This window comes from Convolutriloba macropyga, chromosome 12, assembly GCF_964194025.1.
Source record: "Convolutriloba macropyga chromosome 12, txConMacr16.3, whole genome shotgun sequence".
Lineage (NCBI taxonomy): Eukaryota > Metazoa > Xenacoelomorpha > Acoela > Convolutidae > Convolutriloba > Convolutriloba macropyga.
The window spans coordinates 19,256,515-19,279,782 of record NC_134479.1 but is presented as its reverse complement, the minus strand read 5'-3'; the positions used below and the strand labels follow the sequence as shown (position 1 = coordinate 19,279,782).

General features: G+C 36.9%; 1 protein-coding gene across 1 annotated transcript; it reads right to left on the bottom strand.

Annotated features, from left to right (window-relative positions):
• Positions 1–499: 499 nt before the first annotated feature.
• Positions 500–18,576, bottom strand: LOC142350408 (uncharacterized). Its single transcript, XM_075402255.1, has 2 exons — positions 17,946–18,576; positions 500–621 (listed from the first exon to the last, which is right to left on the bottom strand). Exons 1-2 carry the CDS (start codon positions 18,532–18,534, stop codon positions 500–502), a joined length of 711 nt encoding a protein of 236 aa, XP_075258370.1. The 5' UTR covers positions 18,535–18,576.
• Between the last annotated feature and the right edge of the window lie 4,692 nt (positions 18,577–23,268).

Below are 23,268 nucleotides of genomic sequence, written 5' to 3'. Positions count from 1 at the left end.
TGCGTTGTCGGGTGGCGTGAAACAAGGAACCAGAACTTTGAATTTTGATAAAAACTTGCGTCAATTCGACAATTTCGTGGCGGCACTTCATTTTCATCTATTTCTGCTGTTGATGTAAGAGATTGGGAAACGCCGGCTAATCGAATTGATTGACCCAAGAAAGTGCCGTCAGAACGCATTATCAACGTTTTAATGATTTTCCCTTGTTGCCAAATTGATTCTGCTCGTTCTCTGAAACCCTCTAAATTGTTGCATTTGAAATACTCTTCTTCTCTAGAATTGTCCGCCTTCTCAAACACTCCGTAAAACTGGTCCTCCCCAATGACACATAATGATTTTAGACAGACGTTGTACTTTTTTCGCAAATAAAGTAGATAGTAATGAAGAGATACTTTTACGTAATCGTCAGAAATTGGGAAATCAATTCGAGAGCGTTGACTGTAGAGTGGTTCAGTCCTCGGCCGTCTCAAATCATTTTCATCTGCTGTACAGTAAAGGGTCAATTCTCCTCCCAGACCTCAAAACAGCAAACTTGATTTTCACTTATCGCTGTAAACCAACGCAATAGTTGTAACAAAGAATCCAGGTCGAGGTGTGCGTTAGTGATCAGACCCATCCAGACTAAAATCAGCCATGATCAGACCCATCCAGGCAATAATCAGCCATGCTTAGACTTAAGCTCGTTTTTAGAAATTGTACTCGCTTTTACCTCGTTTTTAGAATTTTGCTCCAATTCACCCCGTTTTCAAATTTCTGCTCGTTTATAACTTTTTTTTTCAATACGCAAGAACTTACAAATTCGGGTGATCTTTGACTTTAACTATAAACAAATTTTAACGAAAAAATTTTTCTCTCTCTGGGACTTGTAAATTAAGAGGAAAAATGATTTTCAACTGACATTTGATGACTATTACATGCTTTGTATGAAGAAATAAGAATAAAAAATCTGAAGAAACAAAAAAACACAACAGGAAAAATCCTGACCTACAATTCAAAAAAATTTTCAATGGTCAAGAAACGAGACCTATAATGAACTATGGATGGCTTGGAAAACCATTTAGAAACAAACCCGGTCAAGAAAAATTTGAAAGCGGTAAGAGTAAGAGTGAAAGTGCTGCATGTAGACAAAAAAAACCACTAGCGAGAAATCGAGTTTTTGTTCAAACACCATTTTTTCACTCGGCTTTAAAATAAGAGTAAAAAAATATCACGCCGGAAAACCACTCGCTTTTTCGCTCTACTTCCTGATTTCCTGTTTCGGTGTGATCAAAACCACTACTCTAATTTGATTTCAAATAATAAAAATGAGTGAACAGATCTCAAAAAAAGAAAGCGCCCCAATACAATTCCAATTCTTTGCCTTGTAAAAATACAGAATCTATCATTATGGGTTGTTTTCTCGATCACACGATAGGGAGTAATTTTGTGATCGTAAAACGGGTTGTTTGTAAATGAAGTTTCCATTATCAAAAAATCAACTTAAGCTGAGTGTTTTCTCCAGAACGTCATATTCAAAAAGTTTTATGAGTTGTCTTTTTCTTACTTTGAAATACGAAAAACCACACTCAATTTAGGTTTCAAGTGAGTCCAGAGCATCACAAAGCTGACTAGTTTCAGCAAAAACAGAAAAAAATCCGGAAAATCTATAAAACTAAGGTCTTTTTTCAGTTAATTTGCACTGTTTCCTATTCAGACGCCAGTTTTCGGTGTGCAAGCACTTCGTCTATGCGTTTCAAGAAATTGAAAAAGGGTATGTTATACTCATACACAATGAGTATAGTCAATTGAATTGCAAATGATCTCGTACAAGTTGAGATAGGCACTTGCGCCGCGAATGGCAAGTTTAGTCGTTACGTTCAAATGGTTATTTTCTAGAATGGGCAATCGCGGTGCGATTGACTCTAGTCGAAACTACTGAGCTCAAATGAGAAGCGTTTGCAAGAATTAAATTAGACTGAGCGTTAGCGCTGCAAATTGGAGAATGAAGAATAAGAATGATACAATTTAAGAAAGAAAGTTTGTTCAAAGTTTAATCACGCATAACGGAAGCAACTCTTGGATTTGTTTATATCGTGAACGAATGTATTTCCTTTACAGAGAGAGTGAACAGACAAAAACTGCTAAAATGGGAGGAAGTGTACATCAACTGAACTTAAATGGCATTTGCCCTTCAAATGGAATTTACAACAACTAAATAAAATAAAATACGGATATGGATACATGAAGGGTATCCATTGCCGTATGACATTTCCCCCTCTTGGAGAGAAAAACGAATTACTAATTAAAATCAGAAAATTAATAAATATTCACCGGTTACTAAGTAATAAAGTATTAAATAATAGATAAAATAAAAGTTTATGAAAGTTTTGCTTTATTCAAGTTTATTCACTATCGCTGTTTTCTGCATTTTCTGCCTGGAGAACAGTCATCTCCCATGGTAGATTTTGGGTTTCCTCAACCCATTCATTAGAATCTCTCGCAACTCCAATGTCCTGATTATCGGTGTAGCCTTCTGTGCTTCGAACTTTTTCAATAATCGTTTGTGACTTCTGGGTCTTTTTCTTCAAGGTTCGCTTGCTTTTCCGAATTGAAAAAGTATCGGAATCTGATGTGTCGCTAATTGTGAGTTGGCGCTTTGAAGTTTTTCGCAAAATGGGTGTAGGCTTTGGTTGCACTGATGGGGCTATTTGCGCCCCAGATGGTCCTGCCGTATTTGATGTAGCCAATTGCGGTGCGATTGGACTAAATCTAAGTATTTGCGTTAAATCGGGTCGATTCAGGTATGCCTCGTCGTGTTTCGGATTTCCCTTGGCAATTCTCATTTTTAACGATCTTGCAAAATTACTGGCTGTAGAGATGCATGACCGTCTTGATGAAACAACACTCACATCATCCGTTTGTCTCCTATTACGTTTAATCTTTTTGTCACCAGTGTTTTTCCGAATAAGATCTCGCTTGTGTTTCTGGATTTTTTGTTCCAGGGTTTTTTCGTTGATCTTTTTCGGACGTCGCTCTATATATTGTGTGAGTTCCGTATCTCTTTCAGCCCGTGTCCCAAATTTAGCGATATCCGAGTTCCTAACCCGTACTTCTTGTTTGTGTGGTTCTTTTATCACACTCGTCGTGGGGCTTACTTTGCACACAGTGCTTCCTGGTGCTAGCACCTCATATAGGCCATCCAGGTTCTTTTTTTGACGTTGGTTATAGTGTAGCTTGCGAGCCAACTTCGCCTGCACGCTACGTTCCGAGCAAGGGATTGGGCGGCAAACGGCGTCTGAACTAAAGAAACGTTCTTCTCCGTCGTTTCGTTTCTGTTGCTCAGTTCTCGCAAGGGTACTTGCGGCGCAAATGACACGCTCAATCTCCGTGTCAGAACATAGAGCCGTATCCGCCCACTGTTCTTCTGTCAGGTAGGAGCGGCCCGGAATTGTATCTTCGTCTAAATAATAATTAATTATTGCATTATAATTGAGATTTTTACTATCAGATTTAGTTGTGATATTTGATATAGGTGTGTTACATTTTCTACCGCAGTGTGCTTCAAATGGTGTGATATTTATTGTTTTTTGTTTTGATATTCTTAATCGTTGTATTATTGCTTTTAGTGAAGTTTCTAAACTAAATTTTTTATTTAATTGTGATTTCATGCAAGATAATTGTCGTTTAATTGTTTGAATAATACGTTCTACTAATCCGATTGCTCTATGATCATTCGCTGGTGCATATATAGGTGTAATATTATTTTCAGTACAAAATATCTCGAACTTTTTTCCTGTGAAACATCTAGCTTGATCTAATCTAATAGTTCTAGGTACTCCGGGTTGATATATATATATATATATATATATATATATATATATATATATATTTAAGAATTTGATTACATTTGTGCCTGATGCATTATTTACTATTTCTGCAGTGGGGTATTTAGAATATCTATCTATACTTGTAATAAAATATTGCTCTATGCCCCTCTCATTTAAAATTGGTCCACCAAAGTCTAATTGTATTTCGTCGTTTGGTTCGCTGCATTTAGGTAGAGGTGTCCATTTGCGGTGCGGAATCACTGATTTGAGGTTCTTACCAATTTCCGTGCAAGCTTTGCACTCACTGGCTTTTGCCAGTATATCTCTGTGGATGTAGGGCCACCAGATATTTTGGGCTAGGGAGAGCATGGCGAAACTTCCTGGGTGTGTGGAGTGGATATCTTCCAGCACCGCGTCCTTGATTGATTTGGGTATGGCAATTCTTTCATCGAGGCAGACACACCCATGTTTGACGCTTAAATCTCTCCAATATGAGAAGAGATAAGGGCTTATCTCTTGTAATCGATCCGCGTCGTTTCTGATAACACAGTCCCTCACTTCTTTTAGTATCGCATCCTTTCCTGTCAGTATGCTTACTGAACAGTTTATTGAGTGTCTCAGTAAACATCATGTCGTCGGCCTCCTCTATCATACTACGAGGTGGGGTTTCTGTGTGTGATGTTGTATTGGATTCAGGTGTTGAAGAAGTTGTGTCTGAGAAGGTTACTCTCGCCTTTGTAGGGGTTGATTTAGAGCGGCTTGCTTTGGTTTGCTGTCTGTTTATTTATAATTAGACGTTTTATTGAATCACGGATTTTTGAAATTGTTGCTACAACAAAATGTTCGTCGTATATAGATATCTTTTTAGCTCTGGCAAATGGGTTCCTGGAAATGTAGTCAACGAGGCCCATCTTTGCACCTGGCATATGTTCAATTGTGAAATTGTACGGAAGTAATCTATCGATCCATCGAGACAGTCGACTATTGTATGATTAGTAGATAGATGTTCTTTAAGTATGGACAATAGGGCTCTATGATCCGTCACTACCGTAAAATTTTTTCCGTACAAATATTATTTAAAATAGTCAATTGACCAAACTATCCCCAACAGTTCCAATTCATTGACACTGTAGCGTTCTTCCGTTGAATTGAAAAATTGTGACGCGAATGCTATTGGCTTCCAACCATCTGGTGTGTTTTGTTCTAATGCTTCCCCCAATCCTGAACGTGAAGCATCACATTTTACGCGAACATCCAATTTTGGATTGTAATGGCTATTTTCTGTACTGTTTGCGATTTTTTCTTTAATCAGATTAAAATGTTTCGTGTGTTCATCTGTCAAGATGAATTTTACAGATTTCTTTAAAAGTGGTCTAAGAGGGTGACATAATTGTGCTCAGTGGGGTATAAATTTGCCGATGTAGTGTACTGATCCTAGAAATGATCTAAGTCGTTTTAGTGTTGTTGGTGGTGGTATTGTTAAAATTGCTGCTGTTTTGCTTTCTAAAGGTGATATTCCAGTCTGTGTAAATTTATAACCTAGCCATTCTATTTCCAATTTAGCAAAATGACATTTCTGGAGGTTAATTCTTAAGTTATCGTCATCTAATTTTTTGAGACACTTGTAAACGTATGCTAAATGGTCTGCTTCAGTGCCGTTACTAACGATTATGATATCGTCCAAGAAACAGTATGTGTTTTGCAAGCCTATGAATGTGTAATCCATAGCTTTTTGGAATTCTGCCGGCATATCTGTAAGTCCATAAAAACCAGTTTTGAATCTATTTGTACCAGTAGATTCGCCACATATGATGTTAAAATTACAGTGTTTTGCTGTGTCGTGATGCAATTTTAGTTGACTATATGCATACTTTAAGTCTAATGTGGTGAAATATGCTTGTTGGCCGTTTTGTGCATTTGTAAGGTGTTGTTAGATGGTATCAATTAACATTTCGATATTAGAAATTTGGTATTTATTTTTATGTATTGCTTTATTTAGTACTTTAGAATCTAATGCTAGCTTTATCGAATGATCTTTCTTCACTGTGATTACGATTGGGGAGATAAAATGTTCGTTAGAGCAACTAGATAGTTTTTCGATATGACCTTCAGTCTGTAATCTTTCTAATTCTTCTGACACTCTAGGTTGGAGATTTATCGGAACACGTCGACCTTTTTGATGCTTTGCTGTAAACTTTTGAAGAAACTTTGATTTCGCTACATGTGTTTTAGATAAGCCAATTCTTGATACTTGATGTGGAAATTGCGTCGTGAACAGATCTCTTCCGATGATATTTTTGTGCCCATCGTCTACCACAGTCAGCATTGCTGATGTGTCTTTCCATTGATTGTAGATTACTGTGGTTTCCAAGTGCCCAATGATTTTGATTGGTTCGTTTGAGAAAGTTTTCAAATTCCTTTTTTCTGTTGTATCTGTCCATTTGGCTGATTTTGTGGATCGGATTATTTTGTTCGCTAAACTTTTTGTTATGATGCTGACGGCACTTCCAGAGTCAATCATAGCAGATGTTCTTATTTCCCCCATTTGCACTTCCACATTCAGTGGTTCCAATTGATGAACTGAATCAGAAGAAATCGCCGCTACATAGTCATCTGAATCACTATCATAATTTGAATCGTACACCTGTTCATACAATTGTTGATAGCTTGTTATATAGTTGACGGATTCTTCATTATCACTTTTTTCCGGCGATTGATCGATATGGTTGACATTTGATTTTTGAGTTTTCTGTATCGGATTCTGCGACTTTTTCGGTTTGCGGCATTTTCTGGCGAAATGACCCATAATACCACAATTATTGCATTTCTTACCATTCGCGGGACAAATATGCTTATGATTGTGACTCCAACGGAGACCACAATTCGTACAAACACTCGTATATTGATAATTTTGAGGGACAGTTGGGTAGCGTGTGAAGTCCCGTTTTGTTGAAGATCCATTCGCGTTGCGATTGCGTACTGGGTTACTATTAATGAAATTCACAGAAGTAGTACCTGAAGTCAAGTTTTGGTTGATTTTCTGCTGATTCTGCGCTCCCATTTCCATTTGTATGGCTATCTCCAATGCTTTTGGTGGTTCTACTGTTTCCTTCAACAATTCTTTCTGAGTCTCGTGATCAAGCATATTTAATATGAATGCATCACGAATCAGCGTAGTTTCTTCACTTCCAAGATTGCAATTTTCCGCCAATTCTATGCGACGACCATAGAAACTTTCCACCGACTCTCCTTTTTGCTGCTTACACGAGTAGAAAACGAAGCGATCGTAAGTTATATTACGAACCTTTATGAATGAGTCCTCCATTGCCCGCCACAAGTCTTTAAAAGGTTGTTTCTCTATCTGAAAATGAGGGTATTTACTCTTGAAAATCCGCCGTCCCTCTGTACCAATGCTCAGATATAGCAGCGGTACCGTCTTCTGCTCACAAATTCCCCACGGTTTGTCTCCACAGAGAATCCCAATTTCTTCAACCTTTTTACAACGGTTTCACCAGTTTACTTTCAATTGCTGATTTCGAACTTTACGATCTTTTTCCGTTGCCTGTGTGTGGTTTTCTACCGGTTCTTCGTAGGTAGGTTCAGGCGGGTAAGTCACCGTTGCAGGGGGATCATTTAACAGGGTGTCTAATTGTATCCCTTCCTTAGCAAGTAGAGCCAGTTTCCATTGCTGCGTCCATTTGTCCCACGTCAGAGGAGGTGTTGCTGTCGGTTTCTCCCAAAATGCTTCTATGTGGAGTGGTGTTTTCTTTGAGTCCGCTGCTGACTGCGCCATGTTATACTCATACACAATGAGTATAGTCAATTGAATTGCAAATGCTCTCGTACAAGTTGAGATAGGCACTTGCGCCGGGAATGGCAAGTTTAGTCGTTACGTTCAAATGGTTTTTTCTAGAATGGGCAATCGCGGTGCGATTGACTCTAGTCGAAACTACTGAGCTCAAATGAGAAGCGTTTGCAAGAATTAAATTAGACTGAGCGTTAGCGCTGCAAATTGGAGAATGAAGATTAAGAATGGTACAATTTAAGAAAGAAAGTTTGTTCAAAGTTTAATCACGCATAACGGAAGCAACTCTTGGATTTGTTTATATCGTGAACGAATGTATTTCCTTTACAGACAGAGTGAACAGACAAAAACTGCTAAAATGGGAGGAAATGTACACCAACTGAACTTAAATGGCATTTGCCCTTCAAATGGAATTTACAACAACTAAATAAATTAAAATACGGATATGGATACATGAAGGGTATCCATTGCCGTATGACAGGGTAGTTTTACCGCGTTTATCTTATTCTTTAATGAGACTTAAATGGAGTGTAATGCCTGCGTATTTTATATTGCGCTTTAGAAAAGGAATCTTCTATACTTTTAGAAAAGTCTTTTTCGCTTGACGTTCTAGGCGACTTTTTTCCGAGGCATTAAATGTTTAAACGGTCTTGCTATGCAGTCCAATTGTTTTATTTAGTAGATTGCACTGCAAACGCTATGATTGAAACTTAATTGAGAACTTGCGCCAGGATTGCCATTTCTGTGTACTTGAATTCTTTTGTTGAGACTCCGATTAGAGAATGCGTCACAAATGACTTCTTTGGTACCTTAGATACTAATTGACGAGCATTTATTCAAAGAACTGTAAAATATAAACTGCAGAAAATGTTAACTGAAAAAAAGGTGCAATTGTTTAGGTTAGTAGATTACACTACAAATCCCATGGTTGAAGTTTGAGTGAGAATTTGAGCCGCGAGTGCCTTTTTTATGAACTTGAATTTTTCTACGTTGAGACTCCCAGAGAATCCGTTACAAATGACTTCTTTTGTATCGTAGATGCTAATTGAAGAGCATTTATTCAAAGATTGAATTATCAACTCATTTGTTAGAGAAAAATTAGGAAGAGTAAAATCAACTACAAATTAATTTAAGATTAGCAATAAGTGAGCACAAGTTGATCATGTGGCACAACGGAAATAATTAAAACGTTTATAACGTGAGCAGACAGTGTCCTGTCTATAACTATCAACAACTTAAAAATCAAGATCGAAATGCAAACCGCAAAATAGAAATTAAAATTCTACTAAATAAGAATAAACGATATGACATATGGCAATGATGACCTACCCGCATGATAGACCTTTCAGTTTTGCCAATAATTGAGTCCGTTTTCTAATATAGTAACTTGAACTTTCGACAATTCCTGTTGTTATAACACCAAAGATCAATGAAACTGAATCCAAACATTCGATTTGTGAGAGACACAACGCTAGGACCTAAAACTAATTACAACAAAAACCCTATAATAAATGATCAAACGCATGTTTCATACGCAAACTTGTGATGTACTCTAAGATGTGTATGATATGAACTGACTATGGTATCGAGTAAAAATATAAATGAAACGAATAAATTGTATCATAAGATAGAGAACTTTTGTGCATATTAAATCAAAACAGTTGCTTAGATTTTTCGTTTCGAATGTATTACAAGTATTTTTTATTGAAAAATACAAAAAACAATTTCCCACAAAGAATAACTTCTACAATTGCTCAAAATTGTTCGGTTAGCCTTAGAGATTTCATTTTACTGAACGAACTGAATCGGTGACCGATCGCAGGCTAAGAGCTGTCAAAAAATTCAGGCTAGTTTTGCCGATTTAAGTTTATGTTGCCTTTTGCTTTAAGTTCCTGACGTTAATATGGTCTCTTGCATAGATGTTATAATGTAAAAAACGTTTGAAATTACCGTGGAAAAAGTCCTTGTCACATTAACTCTGGTCGACCCGGACCGATTTAAAAACGACAATTCCTAGCAGGCCGTTGAAGTTATAACCAGACGCGCGGACTCTGTTAGCTAGCATTACTAAAGCTATCACTCAATGCGTTAATGCATGAAAAAATGTTTATGTAGCGTGTGACCGGAAAATGTGTTGTTAACTTGTCTGTCACGAACATGAGATTTGTTGCTAAGGTCAATTATACCCAGTTATATGGTTGGCGAGAGAATTTGCATTTAGCAAGCGGAAACAGCAGCCTTTTGTGCATGTGGTAACCCTCATAAAGAGTCAAACACTACCAGAAACAGTGATGAACTAGTCACTTAACGACACCTTTAAGCTCAAATGTGGATGTTCGAAAAAGCAGAGGCGCATAACAATCGAGAATATAAGCTTTTCCAGCGTTGCCAATTCAACACGATGCTCAGCATTTCTCATCCAGAGAAGCTCAACGAGATGATGGAAATCAAAAATGAATGTAGCAGTCTTCAGAAACTTCCAAGTTGACCACCTCAGACGAATTTTTGAAAACTTACTAAGACCTATAAGCTGCCGTAGAAAACTACAAAACTTTGTACAGCGCCGTATAAGGCCGTAATAAGTTTTCTACGACACAGGGGCCAATTGATGTAATAACCAAATTTCTAAAGTCTAACTCCCAAAAAAAAAGATTTTAAAAATTACGCATATCTCATACACGTCACTTTTCATTACTCTGAAAATTTAACATCTTTTATGCCATAAATTGATCTGTAACCTAGAAATCAAGTCAACTGCCTCCAAATTACGCACCCTTAAACCTTTTTTGTTAAGTTTTTTCAAATGCTCTGGTTACCGATAACCCATAGATTACATTTTTTGGGTACAAAAACATTGGATTTGACGTTTTTTGATCAAAATTTTGGAATCGAGATAAACCCTAGTAATTTCAACGGGCCGAGTCTTATACGTCTTAAGTTGCGCGAAGCAAATAAAAGTTTGGAAAGATGGAACAAATTTGAAAAAAAATTGCAATACTTTATAGAGAGCAGTTTCTTGATAGCGGATCAAAAAATTGTATACAAAGAGGTTGAATATACAGAAACGATTTGAGTTTGGTGAAGGTTTTCAAATTTTGCACAAAGAGTCTAGGATAATTCTTTTTTCCAAATGAGCGCTCATCCTTGAGACAGTTTTTTGATAATCAGACGGAAACTCATTAAGGGTCAGAGTTCGAGCAAATCTCACGACAAATATGTTGTAAAACACATGGTCTTCATAATAGCTGCCAGTTCACAGCAACACGCTATAAAAACTTCTCCTCAAGCGTCACAAGAACTTAAGAAAAAAGTGTGTATGCGTTACACGGTCTGAATTCTAACCCTAACGCTCTGAAAGTAGGATAAACTGCACAGTTCAAGTTGAGTCAATTCGTCCATGATAAAAGCGACTATTTTTATGGTATGATGTAGTGAGCAATTCCTTGTATTGGCATGGCAGCAAATTTAAGGGGGCATTATATTATCACTGGAATAGCTCGTTCCGTTACTCAAAAAATCAGCAGCGTGTTTTGCTCTAGAGTGAATGCTCATGGGTAGTACTCTACATACCATCCATATAGTGGAAGATATTGTGTCTAAATGTAAACACAAAGACAATAGTTTACAAAGTGGTACAGAATATTACATCAGAGCTTGAGCTGAAAACCCTCAATAAAGTGTTAGCGCTTAAGAACAAACTCCGGTGGCTAATCACAGGTTCTCGACTAAAAATTTCTAAGCTCGGCCGGAAAACGCTTCTTTCTAGTTGTGCGTTCAAGGAGGTGGAACTTACTCAAAGTTTTGATGACCTGAATGTCCGAATGTCTCCTAGTTTTGCGTTTTATTGAATTGCGCCAGCTCACTGGCAGTGTGACTTTTGTGTTATCTTTTATGTGTTACGGGTTAGTTAAAGGTTGGTTCTCCTCTGTTACAATTTTTGAAAACTTTTGTTGTCCCTAGTTATTGAAATATGTAATTTCCTCCACCATTTTCCAAAGGTCATATGGCTTTTTTTTCAATTTCCGTCACTTGTGCCTCCGTTGCTGTGTTTCCCTTTATTCCCGTTTATCTGTTGTGCGATGACCTATGTTGAGTTTTGCCTTGGTATTTTTTTCTAACTGTCCGCTGGTTTCTTCGTTTAATTTGGTGCTTGCTTGGGTGTGACTTTTGTTAGTTCCGGCATTACGTCTGGTTTGTTTCTTGATTGCAACAATAGTAGTTTGCTATCATTTCCCAGTAGCTTGTTGAAGTTTTTCAGCATGCTCTGCTTTTGTCTAGGTATGATTTGTCGCATGGGTGTGACTTGAGTTTGTTGTAGAGTTATGTCTACTAAGTTTTGCGTCTTTTTCGACATTTTGGAGTACACTAATGTGCTAACGTAATTTACTTTGTTATTGATTGGTAAAAATCAATGTCTTTTGCAAGTTTGTTTTGCACTAGCTTCTCTCCTCCATCCTAGGGTGTAACTTGAGTTTATTCTGAAGTTAGAGTTAGTTTGTTTGGCTGAGTTTGTGACTGTTGTCTGTTGGCATATGTCCCCCAGCTCCTGGCTTGTGGCTTTCTCGTTTCTCGTCCCTTCAACCCCATTTTCTTGTTTCGTCGCGCGTTTTTCTCCGTTTCTTTTCGTATATCTGCCAATTTTCGTGTCTTAACGTGCGCTTTTTGCTCGAAGTTGCCTTCCTAAACGTCCGTTTTCTGTAACGTCCGTATAGTTTTTCTTTGCGTCGTTTGTTGCTCATTCGGAGTTTCTTTTTGTTCGTCCCACTTCCCCATCCGGCGCGCCATCATACGTTAACGCATTTCCATTTTCATCCGTCAATGTTAATTTTCGTTCTTCGACGGTTTGTTGGGCAAACCGTCCTCCGTGACTTGGGTTTAAACCATTCGTGTTTTGTGTGTAGCCATGTGCTTTCTTAGATTACTAAAAAAACTTAATGGAGAAATTCGTAATAGTTTAAACAGTGAATTCAAAGTTAGAGGCTGGATTTAACAATGTACACGGTGAAATAAACTGCGCAATTGTTTAAAAAGATGGCAAACTTTAGATAAGAAACGTCTGCTTGTGAAATGCAAAGAATCCTTCACCATTGCAGTTGAGAAGAATGAAAAGTTCTTTGATCCTGCTTTTAATGTCCAGATGCTCTCTTCAAGAACATTGGATAACAGTTGAAGAAATTGAGCAAGAAAAAAAAAGTTTATTCCTGCTGCTCGAGTGTACGTTGACTGAGCCTAAGACAAATAGACATCAGAACAAAACACGTCTCACCGCTCAAAAACAGGTGTACATTCGACTTCCTCGACAAGACCGAGCCAACGTCAACGTGACTTGGAAACATTGAAACAAAAAGCGGAGGAACTTGAAAAGCAACATAAGGTGAAGGTGCGAATTGCCAGACAACCGTTTGAGGTTGAAAAGCCAGCTTTATTTCAAGAAATAAAAGCATAGCAGCTGGTTTAGTATACTCGCAATCAGGTAGCTTCTGCCGCGCTTGGAGGAATCGGTTTGATGAGCAAACTGTTTGCTGTCTTCACACAAGTGAACTGTGCGAGGTGGTCACCGAGAAAAACACGGTCAACAGCGAGAAAGTTGTTCAAGATTGGTTTACTTCGTCAAGGTCCGGGAGGATTGCGTAAGTTGCAAATTAACCGAGTGAGTTGTTTCTAGTTCCATCACCCAAAAACCAAGAACCTGCCGTTCTGCTTGTCAACTTCAATATCATAACTCTTTCTCCCTTGATGTCCATACACAGGGCCAGATTGAGGCAAACAAAAAACTATCTGCACATAGGCTGTGAATGAGACCACAGATAAAAAAACTGTAAGCGATAATGCATTTCTGGGAACCCACAATCTCCAATAACAGGCACAGCAATAATATACACCACCATCACCAGCAAGGACCTTAGGTACGTTAGCTCAATTTAACGCCCCGAACACAGCTTGACATCTGTCTCAACCTACTATGCCATTCAATGGTCTGCAGTTGGACGACCGTTTCACTCTCGTGTTCAGCATGTCGCGCCAATTGATTCTACTTAGCCCCTAGCTTTCCATCCTGTAATGCACTTGCTAAGGCTCCGTTAGCAACTAATTTTCTCAACCCGCAACGAGATCAAATAAAAGCACCTACCATTTCAAATTCCGCTTTCGACCTCAAACGCCCGCAACTCCCGCTCATCCCATTCACACTCCGTCTTGTTCCCTCACCACGAGAAGTAGTTTTTGCACCAAATTTTTATAACCCCATGGCAAAAACATCGAATCAGTTTCCCCTTCTCCTTCCTTAAAGAAAATTTGATCTAGCCCAAATATTTGTTTTTAGCAAATTTGAGTCAACCACCGCACCCAAAGTACCTCCTCGATTTCAACGGTTTGTTGAACGAGAAGGCCGAGACACAGGACTTGCTAAAACAATCGTCATCAAGGCAGGAGCTGAGGACAACACCATCTCAATAACAAGGACTAAAGACATTTGCTGCCAACACACAGCAAAAAAAAAGCAGGACAAAAGCAACTGCTACTGTAGCAAAGCTCTCGCGACTTGCCTCGTTGTCTCTTAGGGCAAACATCGCCTCTGGAAAAATTGTGTTTTTCGGTGCAGCGATTAAAACTAATGGCGAAGCGAAAATGTGCATCTCATGTTTGAGGGAACAGCGCATCATCCGGCATTGCCCAAATCCCAGAAGATGTAGGAAAGATTGATACAACTGCCCCCACAATGAGGTTCTTCAGGGAAACGAGAGGGAGAGTGTTTATCCATCAGAATCCTCGAAAACTAACAACAACAGTATTTCTAAAGCTTGCGCAAGTCAAAATAAACCTTATAGCTGGCAATCGTCAACTAAAACCACAGAAACTCCATCTGTCAGTAGCAGGAATGAATTCATTTAGTTGACACGATTACATTTATTGAATTCTTCTCATAAAGATCTTTAGGCTGTATTTTTGCGCGATACTGTTTGTAGTAACTTCAATATGTCCAATAGTCTTCAAAAAGAAATTTGGTTGGCACGGTACAACATCGAAACTAAGAGTGGAGGGTACAAACACCAAGGAGGTTATTGACACCAAGATGTACCACCACGGGACAATCAAAAATTCGAACGTTTTAAAGTCAGTGTTCACGTGAATGAAAAAATGAATGTGGGCGCCGACGTAATCAACTTTAAGGCAGATCAAGAAACATGCACGCACCTAGGAGTTCTACAACCGATAACATATTTCTATGTGAACATCCAGTCGATACTTGGAGACGATGTGTATCAAGCGATCCACACGTTAGGCTACTGGGCAGCCGAAGAAGTGTCCTCGCCCTTCGTTGTTTCTTTATCTTTGTAATGAGTTTTAAACGGCCCTTTACCGTTGCTTCAGGTTTTGTCTGGACTTGTTTCAAAGCCAATATAGAGCAGCAATTTAAACATGCTAGTCAAATGAAGCCTTGATACGACATGGAGTTGTACTTCGCATATAAGGAAGTAGACCTACAACCCACTGCGAGTTCGGGTGTCCAAGAAATTCTTCGAAAAACAATAGTGCTTATTGGAAAAAGATATCACGCCGAAACGATATGGGCTGAAGATAACATTGAATTGGCCAACAAATATTTCTCAGCGCTGGATAAATTAAAAAGTTTCGTTCTGCTCAATCTACAGAACTAAAAATCATCCTTTCATCCAACGAAACTGCTGGGGCTTAAATGGGATCGATCTGTTGTTGAGAAGAGGAACCAAAAGCACCATCACAGAAAGTTCAATAAAGCACTTGGTGATACATTTTGAATCAAAAATCTACGAAAGACATTGAAACTGCAAGCCAAACAGTTCAGTAAACTCTTGGTCAGCATTGTAGCAGAATTGTTATGCGCACTTATAATGAAATTGCCTTGCAGTGGTTAAACTCATTTGACAAACATCCCATTGTCATTGCATCTCGTGTGTGTGTGAAATCATGGAGTACGCCAGCGCTGGCAATGGAACCTAGTCTTGTAATATTCCGAAAGATACCGGCACGCGTAGTATATCCGCTAAAAATTTGCACTCCAATAGCCATGAGAGTAGTCTTTACATTTTCAGAGCTAAGCAATTCCCTTACTTCCCAAATGCTGAGATCGTCGACAACATCGTGCTCAGCGTCGTAATCAAAGAAAAAGAAAACGATTCTACCTCATCTTTAGCCGCATCCTCATAAAAAACCCGTTAGGGAGCGCAGTTTTCCATTATTCTTGTTCCATAACTTCGGTTCTTATCAAAAACTAGCTTTTGTCACCGCATTTAATCTCCGAGTTTTAATATCTCAGGAAATTTTTCTGGATCGTAGACGACAGCATAATGGACACTTTTGAGTTTGATGAAGCCGAGTAACATCTCCAGTATCTTTTTAACGAAAGCCTTTTAGCGCCGAAATATTGGATCTCCTGGACAACAAACCCTGCAAGCGGAGCAGCCGTATCGCTCCGTTTTTTTTACCATTTGTCGGACCTAATGGTTCCATACGTGCGTCTGATTGTAAGAGGCGGGTGGTGTTGAACAACCAGTTGTGTTAGATGGACGCTGGTACTTCGTTAAGCTGTTTTGTGGCCTACTCCGTCAAAAGTACAGGAATGTTTGTTCCTCACCAAGAAAAGACTCGGGTATCAGTCTCCCACCTTCAACAACACCGGGTTGATTACTTGGGCCCAATTTGTGCTAACGTTCATCAGACTAGATAAGAAAGGAGGATTTCCCCTCACTTGCCTGCTTTCTCGTGCTGTCAATGTTGAAGTCGTTCCGTCCATGGACACTAGTTCCTGTGTGGTGGGATTGAGTGGTTCTTGACCTGTTGGGGTATGCCTGCATTCGGGCATATGGGCATTAAATCGAGATTCAAACCGATTAGGCATTAAGCATATGGGCATTAAGTGGAGGTTCAATCCGACCAGCGCGCCATACAAAGGCGGAATCTTGGAATAGTTGGTTCGAAGTTCAAAGAGAGTGCTGTATACCATCCTCGATACACATCCTCTCCAATCATTTTCTACTGGGCAGCCAAGTAACCGGAATTCCGTCAATTGGTGTCTTTTACGAGTTCAGTCATCGTAAGCGGTAGGCGTTACTGCAGTCTCTCTCATCGATGTTATAATTTAAAGAACATTTGAGTTTACCAAGAAAAGATTGTTTGTCACCCTTAGACTACAACAGTACCCAGACAGAAAAAGTACAAAAGGCATCCTGTTAAACTATACTTTCAATAAGTTTTCCTCTACGCTAGAAATTTTTACTACCTCGATACCCATTTTTAAAATCGAAATATGTCCCTTCTTTCCAAATAGTCAGAAGACCTAAATAATGATTGATTTTGTGAGGGTGAATTCTTGATATCAATACAGGCATCTTGCAAAAATATAGGTTGCAAAAACCGGTTTTGTAGGAAAACTCAAATTGGTTTCCAGTACCTTCTAAGGTGAGGGTGAGGGGAGGACAGATTAGATTCAAAGTTTCCTATTCAGCACGCAACGCATTGACATTTGTTCTCCTATGAGGAAGGAGGTACTTGAATTAGCGTTTCATACAGAAAACCAGTTTTAGGTTTCTTTGGATGCGCATAACCTATTTCGTCAGAAGGCGTACCAAATTTGTCAGATGTTTTTAATCGTACCTCTGAAAATTTCATGTCATAGCTTTTTATAATTATTAAGCTCAACTACTGACCCGAATGAAGATTAAATGATAAAAAACTTAATTATAGGGACAGCCTCACTTTGGGAAGATGATATAGTATATGTAACATTACTTAGGACGGTCCCCCGTCGCACAGTGACTATGGAGAATCAAATACATGATTCTATTTGAAAGAAATTAAATAAAAATTTTATACCAAAAGAGTATTGTGACTTCCCAGTTGTAATAAGAAAAAGATTTACTCTTTCTTAGGATCAAAAATTTCAGTGCTTGCAAATGCGCTGTGATTTGTATGACAACATACTTTTTCCTTTTATAAATTATAGGACCCAAGTCGAGGTGGCCAGACTGAATTCAGCTCTGATCAGACCATCTTCGAGCGCACACATGTTTTCGGTGCGCTCGAATTACATGGTCTGGAAAAGGCTTCGAGCGCACTTTTGTCTGGACAATGGTCTGGAATTTGCCTGATCAGAGGCCACTTTGGTCTGGACCTCAACCTGGGGAGTAATTACCCAAGTCAATCATCATTAACGATTTCAACTTATTCCGCTCAAATCATCATGACTTGAGCGGAATAAGTTGAAATCTCGTGTAACAATCAATTTTTCATCAACGATTTGGCATTTTAGTTTGCTTCAGATTCAAGGGACAATCAGACTTAGCATCGTCACTTACCTATAAGGTCAAAAGCTGTTTGAAACTCGGTACAGGCTGATAAACAATGTATTCTAAGGCCAAACGTTCTGGAAACGTGGCAGCATACATTAGCCCAAGCACCACTGTAGCACGCATCTGATATGATCAAGGGATATACGGGTCCGCCACTTTGGGTTTTGGTGAAGATTAGAAAGAGCAGTACAATGTCATCTAAGCTAATTGTTCCATCAAAAAATACCCAATCTCCTGTCGCAGTCTCGCCATGGCCGGAGTAGTACAGAACTGGTTGACAATCTTTATCACGACAATATTTTGCAAATTCTATAATTTTTCTCGTAGCGTCCGTTTTGGATAAATTGTATTCTCTAATAGCGTTGAAAATTTCAGCCTTCACAGCACTGCCCTCTACATTTCCTAAATCTCTGGTCGAATTGAGAAATTTGCCTGCTGGCCCTGTTCTCCTGTTGGAAACTTCAATTTCACCAGGGGGGTCGGTGGCACCACATAAAAGGAACCATTTTCTTCTCCGGTCCGAGGGGAACCAATTGTCAATGTTACTAAATTTTCCGGCACCTTGGCCTATAGCTGAACCGGCGTTCTCAGCCATGATTAATATAGTTAACTTTCTAACTCAACGCTCAACGTTAGTTTATTTTTTAGTATATATCGAAGCCGATTTCAATGAGAAAAAACAGTAGAAAATAAACAAACGTGCTATTAAACTGCAGTGTAATATACAACACACGGAAACTATATGTCGACATTTCGGTATGACGTGTCTTGTGATACAATGTGTCCAAAGTGGTGTACAGCATGCAAACCGATTGGCCTGACAGCCGAATTTTGAAAAAGAGTCAAGTAAGGCAAAAACTTTCGATCTAGCGGTTTCAAAATTTGTCGCTGGCGGGCCAGAGGGGCGAATTGGCTGTCGTCGGTTTCCGAATTACATCCCACAGCGGATGAGAGATATGGAAATGCAGAGAGATCCAATGGGAACTGAATTTACTAGTTCTCTTAAAATGACCATATTTCTCTTTCTCTGCGGTACTTATTAACTGCAAATACTATGCGCGGTCTTGGTTGTAACTATAATATTTATGGAAAATTACATAAGTATTGCAAAACATATTAGGCTTGCTTTCTCCCTTTACATCGTCTTATTTTTCGTTCCCGTCCAAATCATACAGCTACTGTAAGGAAAATTCTAAGGAAAATCCCACTGCTATCCTAGAGTTAAAATTACGAGTCACTTTTACTTTTTAATTTAGAAATGTTATTAAATATTGAAGCTTTAGTAATGTTTTGTATTTCTCAGAAAAACTTGGAACCGTTTAAAAGAAGCAAACACAAAATTCCCAATAAATGAGCTTGCTACGAATAATTTTTTAATTTGTAAATTTGTATCGACGAAAAATTACAAAAACCTTTTTGCAAAAAAAAACAAATACATTCCAAGTTTTTCTGAGAGATACAAAGCATTATTGGAAAGTATGTAATTTATATATATATATATATATATATATATATATATATATATATATATATATATAAAATCGTATATATACATATATATATATATATATATATATATATATATATATAATTTATATTAGACATATTTTTATATAAATATACATATATATATATATATATATATATATATATATAAACATATTATATATATATATATATATATATATATATATATATAATATATTTATATACACCACATATATATATATATATATATATATGTATATATATATATATATATATATATATATATATATATATATATATATATGTATATGTATATATATATAAACTATTTCTAATCTTACTGCTGCTGCTGGTGGTTTTAGGGATTTTCTTGACTTTATAAATTTTACAAGCTTCCAATCACATATTCCAAGGACTGTATATGTCACGACGTTCTGTTGGCACGATTTCTTAGAATACCCAGTATTTTCAAGTTTTGTTATATTGTTATAAGATGCTTTTCTAATTAGTAACCGTCCTGAAAGATCTTAAACGATCAACTTTTATTTACTTTATTTATCAAAAATATCAAATATGTGTTTTAAAATATTCACGACGTTAAAGTTACATCATGTAAAGTTATGAATCAAAAACAACAAATCTTTCCCTTGAACAATTGAATAGTTATTTAGGCTCAGTTCCCGGTCTTTGCGAAATATTTTAAACGAAAACTTTCATAATATCACTCCTTTCAGTTTTTCTCAAAATTTTTGTGTGACTTTTTTCTTAGAGCTCTAACAACAAAATGTTTTATTGGAAAATTATTGTTTCCAATTTCATTGAATTTTGTTTTCATGTTGTAATGTTAATGGATAATATGGAAAATTTCATTGAATGAGGTTTTATAATCGGTTTTCTGCAGGAACGACTTCAATTCGAAGAAAAGGATTATGAGCAGAGTTGTAATTGGTCAAAAGAACAAAAGTCTCTGTCTCATCAAATCTTTTTAACTATTCTGTCAATTCAATAAGAAAACAGTTATTGAAAAAAATCGCGCTGAAATGTATATGTGACATGAGCTTATCTACAACTTTATTTGAATGTATTTAATGGCGTACCGAAAATTTATCTCATATGTCACACCATTTTACTGAGAAAATTATTAGGCTGTTTATGCTGATTCAACTCAACATCAAGAATAACAACTAAATAAGAGTTTTCATGACTTTGTATCCGCGTTTGTGTTTGACTTTTGAATTCAACGCAATAGATCTTCGTTTTTGAAAACAATCCTTTTTTTGTTAATTAAGAGTTGACGTTTTTGATTCTCATATTGTTCAGTTTCCATCATTAGTTTTCGGCCTAACTTTCAATTATTCTAACTTTTTTCTCAACATATAATTGTTGAAAAATATGCAACATTGTAATTTTTCCCCATTTCTTCACTAAAATCCTTTACATAATTTATGATAACTTTTTTTCTATGTTCAGTACCTCATTGAACACGAGGATAGAACATTTTTAAGTTGGAATCAAATATTCCGTTGTTATCACTCCGTTTTGTTTTAGTAGAGAAACGATTATGACAAAAAATGCGATTTCTTCAAATCGATTTTTTCCATGTTTCTAATGAAAATGTCTGGATTTTGAGGTAAAAGATTTTGCTAATTTCAAAAAAAACTGTTAGGACATTTTCTTTTTCGTCAATTTAAGGAGTTTTCTCTACTAGGGCAATTAACGCATCGAGAAAAAACTTTTCTTCTGAAAACCCAATTGATTTTTGACAAACTTTTATTCACAGACTGTCTGTAATTAGTTACAGGAGAAGCCTTTCAAATGTTTAAAAATAATGGAAAAAGCAAAATTGGCCAATAACTTTCAGATTTAAGTCATTATTCGCATTTCTTACAGATATTAGTAAAACATACTTTTTTCAAAATTTCAGAGAAGGTGTTTCTGTTTATACAATTGCTAATAGCAAACTGCAAATTGGTTTCAATTTAAATTAACATTTTTTCAAGGCGCATGAGTGTTGGTAGTTTGTCAAAAAGTTTTAAATTTAATTCTGTTGGCTGGCTTGAAATTGAATTCATTTCCGTTAAAATTAACCGGAGGCCTCAAAGAGAAACTTCTTCGCTGTTGTTAAATCGCAATTTTTAAGAGACTTAGAAGTGATGCCTTATCTTAGAGGGTACAATGCTTTATCTTAAAGGTTGAACATTTTTGAACTAGGTTTTTGGGAGGTCTTCCTTACTGAAGTCTCCTTCATCGTTTAAACTAGGATAGTTTAGTTTTCAGAAAATTTTAAATCTCCGTATTGTTTTTCAAGTGTTTGCAGAGCAGAATAGACAATGATGCTCGTTAATGTGCGATTGCACTTGATGTTCTGACCCGAGCTCATCTACATTTGTGACTTAATTGTCAACGAAACGAAGAGATAATCAAAAATAGTTGTCTGTATTTTAAAAAAATGTTACATCAAACTACTACTAATTGAATTACAGAATGCCATGCCTCATCAAAGTGTTCACAAGATCTGCCATTAAAAAGACTACAAGAAAAAAAATCAAACAACATAATGAGCAAAAACAAAAATTTTACGGCAAATCGCAATCGGATAAAACTTTAACTACATAAATTTAATTTTTTTCCTAACTACACAGCAGTTGGGATTTTTTTTTGATGGGACCAGGTAACAAGTCAATAAATAGAAGAAACAATGAGGCGATATTCAAAAAATCAATCAACGTTTTTTGAAACAAGAAACTTCAAAAATCTTAAAAATCATTAGCTTTTAACGAAATAAATCTTGACATATCTACTAAAAATTTAATACGAATTCAATAGTACCCGTCCTTGGTTAGACAAAGCCATAGAGGCTGACAAAAGATGATGAAAAACAGAAAAATTTACAAACCAATTGCGAAAAAAGAAATTAATGATGCCAATAAAACCATTAGCTATTATCTGAAAATTACGTATTTTTAGTTCAAATGTTATTTATACTAAATCAACTAAAAAGTTTAAAAGGAAAAAAATTTTTGCTTGGGCCACATTTGAAAACTATCTATCCTAATGATCTTAAGACTTCTAAAGGTTAGTGAAATCTCGAGAAGATCTAAACTTCACTTAAAATACGAAAAACCAGAGTCGAATTCTAAAAAAAACATGAGCGATTCCTTGAAAACGAATATTTTGTTCATTGGGCATCCTTTGACAGTAATTGAGGTTTTTCATTAACGGATCATCGACATGAAAAGTGACAAGCCTCTAAGTGACTAAAAGACAAAGAAATATTAAAAAAGTTCTAACAAAACAGCTCTCAAATTGAGTTCGAATTTTGATAGTAAACTTCTTTTTCCTTCTGAGACCAGAACAAGCTTTTTTATCGCCTTTCCTCTATTGTCAGCACAAAATTCGTTCATTTTGTAGTGTGAAAATAATTTTGAATTAATATTTTTTTCAGAAAAAATTCTAATTTGAAATTAATTACGCTAAAAGTGAACAAAATCATGACAAATATACCGAGTTCATGCAAAAATTTAAATTTCGATAACTCCTCGAAAACAACGAAATTCCATGAAAAAACCTTTTTAAATTCGTATTTTACTCTGGACGCGCTGTTTAATGATACCACTCACATTACTGTACGATGAATTTATCGACCGGCCAAAATTAACTGAACAAAAAAAAAGAGTTGAATATATAGTCCCCCCACAAGTGAGTATCCTAAACCAGCACTCTGTGAAAGTCGCGAGTGTCGTAATCTTGTAAAAGGGAGACTCCTACTTCTCGTGGTACAAAAAATTATATACCAACGCAGTATTTGTTTCAACAACCACTACTCAATTGTGATTACCAA

Coding starts and splice junctions, on each gene's coding strand:
- LOC142350408 (XM_075402255.1), bottom strand. CDS start 18,534: ATGGCTGAGAACGCCGGTTCAGCTATAGGCCAAGGTGCCGGAAAATTT. Junction 622..17,945: donor AACAGCTTTTGACCTTATAG/GTAAGTGACGAT, acceptor GGCTGATTTTAG/TCTGGATGGGTCTGATCACT.